The 12,196-nt window shown below is 39.9% G+C and overlaps 2 protein-coding genes, 1 long non-coding RNA gene and 1 pseudogene across 5 annotated transcripts; 2 read left to right on the forward strand and 2 right to left on the reverse strand.

The window, feature by feature from the left end:
* Positions 1-4,714: 4,714 nt before the first annotated feature.
* On the forward strand, positions 4,715-5,501 carry LOC121983937 (putative ripening-related protein 4). Its single transcript, XM_042536643.1, has one exon. It carries the CDS (start codon positions 4,757-4,759, stop codon positions 5,330-5,332), a length of 576 nt encoding a protein of 191 aa, XP_042392577.1. The 5' UTR covers positions 4,715-4,756; the 3' UTR covers positions 5,333-5,501.
* Positions 5,502-5,513: 12 nt separating this feature from the next.
* LOC121983935 (membrane steroid-binding protein 1-like) lies at positions 5,514-8,147 on the reverse strand. Its single transcript, XM_042536641.1, has 2 exons — positions 7,737-8,147; positions 5,514-6,043 (listed from the first exon to the last, which is right to left on the reverse strand). Exons 1-2 carry the CDS (start codon positions 8,057-8,059, stop codon positions 5,686-5,688), a joined length of 681 nt encoding a protein of 226 aa, XP_042392575.1. The 5' UTR covers positions 8,060-8,147; the 3' UTR covers positions 5,514-5,685.
* Positions 8,148-8,285: 138 nt separating this feature from the next.
* Positions 8,286-9,122, forward strand: LOC121983939. 3 transcript variants are annotated; one of them, XR_006112736.1, is made up of 4 exons: positions 8,286-8,462; positions 8,528-8,619; positions 8,791-8,880; positions 8,983-9,122. It is a non-coding gene; the product is annotated as an uncharacterized LOC121983939 (long non-coding RNA). The 3 variants fall into 3 exon arrangements; XR_006112734.1 differs by having other exon boundaries at positions 8,540-8,619; XR_006112735.1 differs by having other exon boundaries at positions 8,540-8,619; positions 8,791-8,898; positions 8,983-9,108.
* On the reverse strand, positions 8,607-10,331 carry LOC121983938 (annotated as a pseudogene).
* Between the last annotated feature and the right edge of the window lie 1,865 nt (positions 10,332-12,196).

Raw genomic sequence — 12,196 nt, forward strand, 5'->3', positions numbered from 1 at the left:
GAGGTGGAGAAGCCTCTTACAACGCCTATTGTTTACAAGAAATACAAAACAAAACAAAATAAAGAAACAAATACAAAACAAAATAAAGAAACAAATACAAATCAAAGTAAAACACTTTACAATTTGAGAGATTTTACTTTGTATGCTCTTGTTGCTTGGAATTGTCTCTTGCTGGTTTGGTAATGCAGTAACATTTTGTCCTCAAACCCTCAAAAACTGGCCTTGAAAATCTTCTCAAAACCTCTCTTTTAAAGCCTTTAGGTCAAAGTTGATTTTTGATTGATTTTGCCCATCAATCAATTAATATGGTTTTTGACATTGTTTCTGCCATTGAACGATCTCTGAACTTTCTGAATTTTATCTAATTTTGTCGATAAGTCAAGCACCAGTTGACTAATTCATCGAGCAATTGATTAATAGCAATCAATCGAATTGATATGCTTCCATCAGTCTATTGTTGTCATCAATCGATTGATGTCATCAGTTGATTGATGTCATCAATCGAGTTGAACAATCAAATTGACTTACTTCCATTGGTTCGGATCAACATTAGTCGATTGATATCAACTATCAGTCGAATGATGTCATTAGTCGAGTCAAACAATCAAATTTTAAAATTTTTGGTCAATTTTTAAAGTCATCAATCAACTGATCGACTGTTACTGTAGCACTATTATAGCAAAACAATGTCCACGATTTAGTGGAATCATACTACAGCAACACTGTAGCAACACTACTAAAATTCTAAGATTTTGGAGGTTTTACGTCCATTGGTCAATCGATACGCTATGTCAATCGACTAATAGATTTGTTTCAGCTTTATCAAAGCTGAATTCTCGTTTTGTCCGATATCTAGTTGACCTCAACCTAACAAGACTTCCTTTGCCAATATATGGTCAACCTTGACCTACTAAGAGCCTAACATCCGATCAATGTTGACCTATCAGGACTTTCCCATTACCTAACATCCGGTCAACGTTGACCTGCCGAAATTTCATGACTCATGTCAACTCCCTGTTAGACTTTTGACGACCAAATATCCAATTAACCGTGACTCATTTGTACTTTTTTCTTTTGTCAATTCCATGTTGGACTTTCGATCATCAAGTGTTTGATCAACAATGACCCACTTAGTCTTTTCATCTCGTCAATTATCCGATAAACCTTAATTTACTTGAATTCTTCTCAACCAACTAATGTATTGATTGACTGTCAAGTATCTGATCAACTTTAATCTACTTGACATTTCGATGAACTAACATATTGATTAACATCAAAATCCCAACTTAAGTCAACTCAAACTTGATCAACTTGGTCAACCTTGACCAGGGGTTGATTGCACGAACACTATATTCAAAAATAAACTATTTGTAGTGCTCTAAGAAGTTTATTAAGTCATTCTATTTTGTTATAATTGTTATTTAAGTCATAGAAGGCCATGCAAAGGTCACAACTACTATATGATCCTAAACTATCTAAACTTCAAAATAGCTTATTTGTTGTGTTCCCTACAACCTATGAGGTCTTCATGTATCTTTGGTTTTCAATTTTGATCAATTTAGCTCCATATAATAATTTTGAACAAAATTACTATGTCAATATAAACTACATAAATTTTAAAGTTGTTATTTTCCTTAGATTCTCTAGAGTGGTTATATGTCATTAGGACTGTTGTCTGAGTTCTAGAAGGTCATGTTGTAACTTTAATCAAAATTGTTACATGAGCTTACATTGTTCAATTTTCAAAGTTGATTATTCCATTGTTTTATTCTCTAGAGTCTTTGAGTCATTTTGCACATGCTATTTCGTCCTAAAAGACCATGTAATTATTTTAACTAAAATTACTATATGAATCTAAACTATATAAATTTTAAAATTGACCCATTGTTGTATTTCATAGATCCTCTTAAGTCATTCAACGTTGATCGCTTATATATATGTTGTTAATGTCTTAAGAGGCTATATAGCAATTGGCCAAATCTACTCTATATATGACTTTATACCTGTCAAATTTTATAAATAAGCCTTTTTGTATTATTTGGAATCATTTACAGTGCATTATGTCTTCAATTTACAGTGTTTATCAATTTAGCTCTCTATATATAATAGTTTAATAATAAATTTCAATGAGTTATAGTGCTATATGACTTCAAGTGAAAGTGGGTTGCCCTTGGAGGCATGATTAAGTGGTAAATGTTAGGGATAAGCTTCTAGTGGTTGGGTGGGTTAAAATTCAGTAGAGGGTTTTATTGTCTTTGTACCCTCACTCAGGCATTTGTCACTTAGACTTCCCCATTTTACCTCCCTCCCAATGGTAATCAATAGTCTGCGGCGCTAATGTGGCAGATTTATTTATTTTTTTTAATTTTTTTTCAAGTGGAAGTGGGCTCTTTCTTCTTCCAGCTGCAATAATTATAGGTGGCTAAATAATAAATTTAGATGTCTTCCTCTTGTCGCTGGTTCCATTTAGAATCTTGGTATATCTTTCTTTCTTCCAACCTCCCTTTAAGATGACCATAAGCCAAATAATAGAATTAGAAAATTTAGATATCTCCCTGTTGTTGCTTAATTGTTACATTTAAAATTGATACTGTCTGAAAGTTGAAAGAACGGCTAACTAGGTACATGGCTCTGGTGTTGACTGAAAGAAGACTTCATGCTATTCTACCAAACCGGGAGCATTAGTGCCGATCCAGGGAAGGGATCCTCAATGTTGGTCTTCTGATGCTTAAGTCAGTCCTTAGTTCAGTGGAGAAGAATAGTAGAAATGAACAATAGCAGAGGACATGTAGAATAATGAAGCATCACCTACCTTTGCCTGTGAAGGGAGACCTCCTTTTATAATGTCGCTGTAGTATCTGTGCACACATCCCAAAGCATGTCTATATTTTAATTTCCAAAACGTTCTAAGAAAAGGCAAGTCAAAAAGTGTCTCTGACACATTTCCTTAAGTAAACACGCAAATCTCTGATGTAACATACTAGAAGCTTCTAAAGTACTATTTACTTGCTGGACATTATTTGTTGTTGGTGGCACAAACTTTCAAAAGAGTACGATAAGACGAGTGTACAAATTCTTTAGTAAGCCAATCAGCCATTGACCAGTCGGGAGGACGCCTGCTCGATCTTATGAGATGCAACACTTGACTCGGCGCTCACTCGACCTATCTCTAGAATTGAGCAAAGGAACATTGAGCCCGGTCGGCCCTAAAACCCGATCGGGACAAGCCACGGATCAGAGAATTCACTGTTTACCGACGATGATACCTTGTTGGTCCCAAGTTGCTATGCTAAATTTGATCGAGCTAGATGTCTGACTGGTTGTGTGATCCAATAGGGAAACCCATATTTGTTACTAGTACCTTTGACCTCCTATTGACTTTATCCACCATGTCAACTAATTTTCACTACTTTGATCCACTTTTAGGAGTTAATCCTATCCAAAAGTCGAGACAACGGATGTTGGGGATGTGGCGCTCCTGTTGATCGCGTGTAGACTCCGCTCGAACTTGCAACCACAACTACGTCAGTGCCGGGCCAAGGAAGGGGTCCCCGGCGTTGGCCCTCCGATGCTCAAGTTAGTCACCGGCAATGTGGAAGCAGCAGAGCAAGAAGGAAAGCAAGTGAATAGTAGCGGCAATAGTAATATGTGCATATATACCTCCGCTAAAGCTTAGACCCCCCTTTATATAGAGCTTATGTACCACACATGCACGCTTCCTAAGGCATACACACTTCTCAAAGCTTTCTATGAAAAGACATGTCAGTAAAGTGTTCCTAACACAATACCTTAACGATCCAAGCATATTTCTGAAGTGACAGTAAAAGCTTCTGTCGTACGATCTCCTGCCTGACCATGCCGCCGACCATGCCATCTATCGGCGACACTAGCTTCCACGATGATCTCGCCAGTTAATGTCTGTGTCGTTTACTGGGTCGAGCGGGACGACCGCTCGGCTTGGATTTCCTCTATCTATTCGGCTGATGCGCTCACTACCTGGCCAAGCGAGATAGTCGTTCGGTCGTTATTTCCACTGCCTGGTTGCTGAGTGTATCCCCATACCAAGCAGGAAGGCCGCTCGACCGTAATATCGATGTTCCGGGTGATTTGCTCGGCTATTCCGCCTATTGATTGTAAGGCTGAGCGAGGTAGCCGCTCGGCCCGCTTCTACATATACCTGACGTTTGTCCCTTTGTTGAGCGTCGGGTGTTCGGCGTGTGGCCAAGTCACGAGTGATGTTGGGTCGGACCTTCTTTTTCCCAATCGGGCAACTCACTCGCACGACCGGTCAATGACATAGGAGCATTGAGCACCTTGACTTTGACCTTCCACCGTGACAATTACCTTCCACAAGATGGGCTCCTCCTTATCACCGCATCAGGAGCCATCTTCATCGTCGTATCAAGAAACATTGTATGTTTTTCTTTCTTCCAACTTCCTTTTAAGAAAACCATAAATTATGTAGGCCGAGTAAATGAAAGATTGGTGGCTCAATGAAGACCAAGCTATAATAATCTTCTGGGGGGCTATACATTTTTGTCATTCGACTACGTACGCCATATATCCATGCATCTATTTTTTTAGAGAGAAGAAAAAAAAAGGAAAACTACTACGTACGCTTTCAATTCTGATATTTAGTTAACGTATAAGATTGAATCAGTGAAGCTATATATTCCCAATCCTTCATCTAATCTATCATTCAGCATCCATTTAATCAATTTAAGCCAGAAATAAGGAATTAAGCAAACAGACAGCAATGGCTTCTTCTGCTTCTCCTCTGTTTCCACTCATCACCATGTTGCTCGTTGCAGCCTTAGTGCTCGTCCATCCAGCCGCCTCCTACCGCCCGCTGATCGGAGCCTGCCACGCCAGCGGTTACCTACCCGGAAAGTCCGGACACTGCGACCCCGGATTCGACTCCGACTGCTGCCAGCCTGGCAAATCCTACCCGCAGTATCGCTGCTCGCCGCCCGTCTCCAGCAGCACTCGCGCTCAGTTGACCGTCAACTGCTTCCAGGAGAACTGCGACGGCGGCGCCCCCTCGGAGTGTGACGGCCAGTACCACAGCGACAAGGACATGGTGGTGGCGCTGTCGACGGGGTGGTACCACGGCGGCAGCCGCTGCCACAAGATGATCAGGATCAACGGGAACGGTAGGAGCGTGGTGGCGAAGGTGGTGGACGAGTGCGACTCTGTGAATGGGTGCGACGACGACCACGACTTCCAGCCGCCCTGCCCCAACAACGTAGTGGACGGTTCGCCGGCGGTGTGGGCGGCGCTGGGAATCGATACCGACGTGGGGGTTTATGACATCACTTGGTCCGATGAGTGAGCAGACAAATATTTAATGGGATCAAGTTCCAAAAAGAGAATTATTACATAATTATAATTACAAAGATATCTAGTATACATGTCTGTGATTAATGAGTGTTAATTACCATGTAAACAATATAAAATGAAGTATGTTTTCTAAGTGTTGTATACTAGATTACCAAAAAAAAGCGGATCCTCAGTGAAGACATGAACACAGTTATAATGACAAGAGAATTAATCCCAGTTTAGCTGCTGACACTTTACATCAAGAACAAAATAACCTACTGATGTCCAAACACTACAGGAAGTATCATATGCTAAGAGCTCGTGGTTTCCTCAGCCATCATATGCTCGCCCTTTCCTAATGAGCCATTAATTTTCCTTAGGTTCAGTTGCATCAGGATCAGTAGAAACGTCCTTTGTTCGTGCTTCATGATCAGCTGGACTGCTAGTTCCCTCAGTGACTTGAGCAGATTGTTCTGTTGCATTGGGTGCACTAGCATATGGCCCTTCGTTTACTGGCACAGACACGTTCTTCTTTATTGTACCCACCTTCACATACTTGCTCATGAACTTATATTCCCAGTCCTGGAGGGCCTCAAGCTCAAAGGGACCAAGACCAGACAGATCACCAGTCAAATCCTTTGGTTCGAATGACATCTTTGCTAATGCTCTACTAGCGTCTTTACCGGCAAACAGTGCATATGGTCCACCTGGTCCATAAAACATCCTGCGGAAGTGAATGTTAGATGAGAGTGAGAACAGGAAAGACTTGTAACGGCAATGATGTCGATAATGCATAGCAATATGTTATTACATCAAGACTTTTTCTTGTTGTTGACAATCTCAAACAGATGCACCAAACGATACAAACAAAGTTAACAAGAATACTCTAGCTAAGACAGCAAGAGTATGGCAATTGTGATTGCTGCTGGAAGCAATTGTCAGTATCAAAATTGTGCCTTTATACAAGATGTTCAGGCTTTGTGACAGCAATTGATAATGAAGAAAAGTTTACAGAAAGAATAACGAACTGTTGTAATAGATTGAACCCACCATTGTTCTTAGAACTGAACTCAACCGACTGAGGACTGTCATCCAATAAGTCCCAGTTCAAATTGGAAAACTGAAGAAGTCAAAAACCTGATCAAAACTAGGAGAAACCAGATCAGTTGAGCCAGCTTTTATTTTACTTTTTTTTTTTATTGTTTTTAACGAAACTTAATAAATCTGGATAAAGTGGTTGGACAAATAAACCTCATGACCCGGTCCCTTGACCACTTTGACCATAGCTCCCATTTTAAAAACATTTCTGTCTACAAGTAGATTTACCATTCATTCTCTGGATACATTGTCATTAATAAAGAAAACATATAATCTACCACTATCAAGATGATAAGCCATTCTTAACAAGTATATTTTATACAGATGAGAATTTATACAAGTAGGTTCAAGATTGGATTAGTGAAATTTATTTATGAAAGTTGAACTTGAACTAAATGGGGGAGGAAAAAATACCTAAATATTCAACAATTTTCTTCAGAAAATATTTTGAGATGATCCCATGATAAGATATCTGACTTTTAAGAAAGCATGTTATTCAGAATTCAGTCTCACTAAACCTCAAAAAGCTTTCAAAGGTTGTATTTCCAACAGGCGTTACACATTATCATGTACCCAATTCTATCTTTTTGTATAGAAGTAATTATTCAGAGCTTATATGTTGGTTTTGGTTAGCCCAATTGTTCCAATCTTTCAGAAACCAAATTTAGGAAGAACAAAGTATTATTCTCCATTAGAAATCTTTTGGTAGCATCCCATGTGCAAACCATCCACTATGTAAATGGTCAAATATAAAACGATCATACTTTGGCACAATTCCAATAACAACTTTCTTAAATCAATTATGCACTTGTCTGGTGATCAAGCAAAATTCATAATACACATGTCATCACATAGTTATTATTATTAGAATGTAACTAAATATGTTACAGTTGTGAAAATAATGACATAAACATTCATGTAAAAGTTCAATAATTGAGAGCTACGGTTTATTGATTTGTTTGTCAGTTTGATCAAAGTCACTAAATTGATGCTTCTTCTGAGAATTTCTAGCACCACTACATGATGAAACACCACAAGAGTTCAAAGTAACACGAAAAATAAATCAAACGGAAGGATAATCGTGGAAAAGAAATTGCTATAGACCAAATGATTAACCGAATTACGTAATGATGGATTTAAAATTTCGTTTTAGAAACAAAATTTAGAACTCTTCAAAATTTTAGATTGATCGTTAAAAAGGGGGAAGGAAAAGATAGCACTCCACCAAAATTGAACCGTAGCTGAACGAAACTGAGTTTAAGAATTAAATCTCAGATGCTACAAGTAAGGATAGACAGCGGGTAAGCACTGAGGATTACCTGCTCTGAGTGACGTCATAGATCTGGCCCTTGATAGCCATCAGAAGCGGTTTCTTGGGGTCGGATCCGTCGTAGGCAAGGAGCTCTTCTTCGGCGACCTCCCCGAGCTGCACTGGCGGCTCGAGGGGTTCCCGCTCCGCCACCTCGCGCTCGTGTACGTGCTCCCGCTGGGCCACCGGCTGGGTGTCGAAGAACCCCGCCACCGTGAAGTAGATCGCCACTGCCAAAGCCAACACCGTGAAGAACGAAGCCGGCGAAAGCCCCGTGTACGCCTCCACTGTCTGCGTCAGCGTCTCCCACGCCGCCGACGCCGCTGCCGCCATCGATGACACTATTGCCCACTGCCCTTCGTCTACCCTCTCCCTCCTGGAACACCTTCCCAAATGCCAAGCAGTCGGTCGATTGAGCCGTCGGGCAGGATTCCTTCTTCCTACCAAACGTCGCCACGTGGCAAATAGGTTGTTCCCGAATGCGTGATCCGCTACGTGGACGGATATCTCGAAACGCACGTGGAGGTTTGTAGTTGGATGAGATAGTGCTTCGAGTAACCTTCGTATCCCATCCGATCTGATTTCGGTAGACTGTAGAGGTTTTCCCTTGGAATATTCGATCGATTTACTCTCCACAAAAGAGCCCTCTTCATTTAATGCATTTCTCCATTTTCGTTCTTCTAAACCCTCTTTCCTCGTGCATCAAACCAAGTAGTGATGATCGATTAGTGTTGAGGTAACTTTATTGCTTACGTTGAAAGAATATAATGCATATTCTTTATTTAATCCCTCAAGAGACAGTGATCTTTGCAGCCTCTTCTGATCAAGCATTAAAATTTTCACTAGCAAATCATGAAGAGTCTGGCCTGATAATAGGTGGCCTGAGATGCAAGGTAATGTTCTAAATTGTACAAGTTAGTTTAATTTTGACACCAATCTCATTGCTCCTCGCTTAACAAGATTCTTTGTATATAGTTAGTTCAAAGCTTTGAACTCTAGTTTCCCATTTAACTCTTTTGCTGCTTCGCTTTCAAACGCCTTTTTACTGATGCATGAACAAAAAGAACATCGTCAATCCATGCGACAATGTTGAATGCCAAGCTCTCCAACACCCTCGAGTAGCTCTCAAGAATTGCGTGCCCCAAATCCTGCAGGTTGAATAAAGGGAGACTGTGAGCATAGGGTTCTCATAATGCATAAAGTATAGATGATAGATCAAAGTGATTCTCTTTACCTTGTTGTACTGGATTTTGCAGGTGTCAAGAGTTGTCTGTGCCAAGCCAGGATGCCTTTGTTTCAAAGAGAGCAGTAGGATCTCAGCTCTGCTTGCGAGCATCTCGTTCTTGTTTTCTTCACCTATTAGATCTTTGACCATGCCCCAGGAGGATTTGGATGCCTGCGTGCCTGCCCTGCGCCGCCATACGAACATGGACGCTTCTAATCTGTCTGCCATCTCGAGTGCTTCATGCTCCGAGGAAATCTCTATTTGATCAAGAAGACAGTCTGGTGAAAACTTGTCTGCTGTAGACAAATGGCGGTATATTGAATCTCCAATGCAGGCTCGGGTACTCTAAAAGTGCAGTAGTAAGTTCATCAGCATACTCAAGAGAGTTTGTCACATTTGGACGTCAATCTCAAGATGACAGGAGTTAAAATCACCTTTGGAAGCGCTGCTATGTATGATTCTGGGACATCCATCTCAGCCAAGACACTGCTGTTGATAGCCATGGCTGCTTTGTGAATCTGGTTGGTGCACTCGCGCTTCAGTCGAAGCTCTTTCTTTGCTTTCGCAGAGAGGCCAGAGGATGGAACACAGGGGATGGGTAGCCACCACTTGTCTTCGGTCCGCTCGACTACCTTACGGAAGGACCTTGTCGGCGCACTTGCTTGCTTGCCTTCTTCGACATACCAGAACTCAGTCTTCTGAAAGCCTTCCAATTGCTCCTGCACAATTTGGCCAAATCAATCTCGCATTCAAAGACTCCACTTTGTTCAAGGTTGAGGTCTTACAAGAAGCATGGCATCCAACTTCTCCAACGCAGGCAGATTTATGCTGATGTCTGATCTTGACTTAGTTCCCATCATCTGAAAACTCAAGAAGAATAAGAAATTATAAATGAAACTTAACTGCATGGAGATTTCATAGTATCTTGGTTGTTAGTAATTCTCACTTCAATACTGGTTCCATCTGACAATGTATGGGAGCAAGGATAGAATTCTACAATGTGATCACACACAGACAGAAGGCAGTCCATCTCTCTTCTCCACATAGTCCTCTTCTCCACTGGCAGTGGTTCTAGTTTGTAGAAATGGCCAAAAACTGTAGCTGGAAGTTAAATCATGAGACTGAATTAGGATCATTTTGTTGAAGTAAAGATATGATATTACAAAACAATGAGAAGCCAAGCACACATTCTACGTACCATACAGATTTGTGATGGCATTTGAAACTGCGACAGCTGCGCAGACTCCTTTTCCTCCTCCAGACATGTCCTCGCCCAGCAAAAGCTTTGAGAATTTCTCTTTGACCATTTCAATCTCTGCAAGCCTACAACAATCAGAACTGATAAAGAGAGATCTGTAAGAGCTTCTGAGACAGTGTCTCTCTGTTCATATTACCCGATGCTGATGTTGGATCGTGTTTACTGATGTGCTTTAGCCTTGATAGTTTAGTAAAAGCCAGGGAATCAGGTCTGATCGGCTTGGACATTGGCCTTCCAACAGGCGGGAAATCATAAGAACTGGATTGCTCATTGCTGTGCTCGGAATAAGAGGACATGCCGGATGTTGTGCGGCTGTAGTCGGTGCAATTGGAGATCGGCGCGGAGGAACTTGTGTCTGTGTTCAATCTCCACAGCTGTTTGGACGAGGGAAGGTGCCTATCCATTTCAGAATTCTCATCAGATTTTCTTGAGGATCCGTTCATCTTCAGATTGCTAGAAAATTAACCTGCTGTCAGCACAAGTTGCGCATGCTTAAGACAAGGAGTTCAACGTCTCAAACAATCAAGAACCATGAAAATAACAAACAAACTAGAACTATGCAACATTTCATGGTTCTAAAGCAAATTATGCAGGGATGAACAAGAAATTTACTGCTGAGAAGGGAGTGAACTTGCCTGTCGTATCAAATATCTACTACAGTGCAGTGTCTGGAGATGAGTTCAGAAACTCCCATCACTACGCTTCCATCTTGCATTCTTGGCTGTCAGAGGAGGAAGGAAGAATGCTTGTTGGCCTGAAGATTAATTAATTTGTTGCCATCAGTTTGTGGTTGTCAAGAATCGAAGTTTTTTAAACGTGTTGCCACGATGAGTTTAAAATAACCATTTCATGTCCTTAGTCTTCATCAACAGATAGTTAATCCGTGTGTCGGCCTAAAATAGTCGCCAAGAAGCCAATCTTTAAGCATATAATTCAATGTTCAAAGTCACACTTCTAATTGCAAGGGTTCACACAGGCCAGCAAGTTCTTCTCTCTCTCTTTTTTTATTTTTATAATTATTGGTGAAATAAAGAAAAAAAAACAAAATTTGACTCTTTAACATTCCTCCTGCACTTAGAAACTAAGCTTCGGAGTTGGGTTTTTTCTTGCCTCTTTATTTTTCTAATCTTGCAGTATAGATTTGTTAAGAATTCAGGTAGATCATGAGCACATTGTGGCCTGCCATTATCTCATATGTGATTGTTTGGTGTTTGGATGATGAATTGGCTGCCATCCATTACCTTTCTTTTTTCTTCTTTCGAAAGAAAAAGAGGGTGTGCCAATCATTGTGTATTATTTAAGATATACACCGTATATATCTGCAACATAAGACAAATGAAGGATATACGTGTGAACCAAATGTGTCGAATAGATTAAACTACACTCATGAAAAAAAGTATAGTGAGAGGTAAAGACATGAAATTGTATATGGTACCTCATTATTTATATACATCTGTTTTTTTAATCATTTTCCATCTTCTTTAAATTTCTGTCCATGTAAATGGAGCATCGTTTACAAAATAACGATCCAGAACTGCCATATCGCTCCTGGTTAGTGTAGGTTCGTTTTTCGCGATGGAATTGGAATAGGATTAGTGAGATTGGTAAAATCATAACAGGATTGATGAGATCGGTAGAATCAGAATAAGATCAGTAAAATCGATACAATCCTATGTTATAAATGATTCTAAGTATTTTATGTTGGAGGTTGCTGTTGCATGAGTTTTAAGATATTATAACTTTTGATTCGAATTGAACTATAGAATTATAAAATATCAAATTGAAGTTTATTCAGATTTAGTTGGTTATATGATTTACTTGTAATCACTCAATTTTAAATTAAAAAATATCTCTTTTTGGAGATCCGGAAGATTTTTAGTTTTTTTTTTATCATCATTTAGACTATTTTATAATTTATGTGACTTTTGCAAAATTAAGATTAAGATTTTGAGACTATTTAAATATCTATTTAGTTGTTTTTAAGTTA

The sequence above is a fragment of the Zingiber officinale genome, chromosome 5B, assembly GCF_018446385.1.
Source record: "Zingiber officinale cultivar Zhangliang chromosome 5B, Zo_v1.1, whole genome shotgun sequence".
Lineage (NCBI taxonomy): Eukaryota > Viridiplantae > Streptophyta > Magnoliopsida > Zingiberales > Zingiberaceae > Zingiber > Zingiber officinale.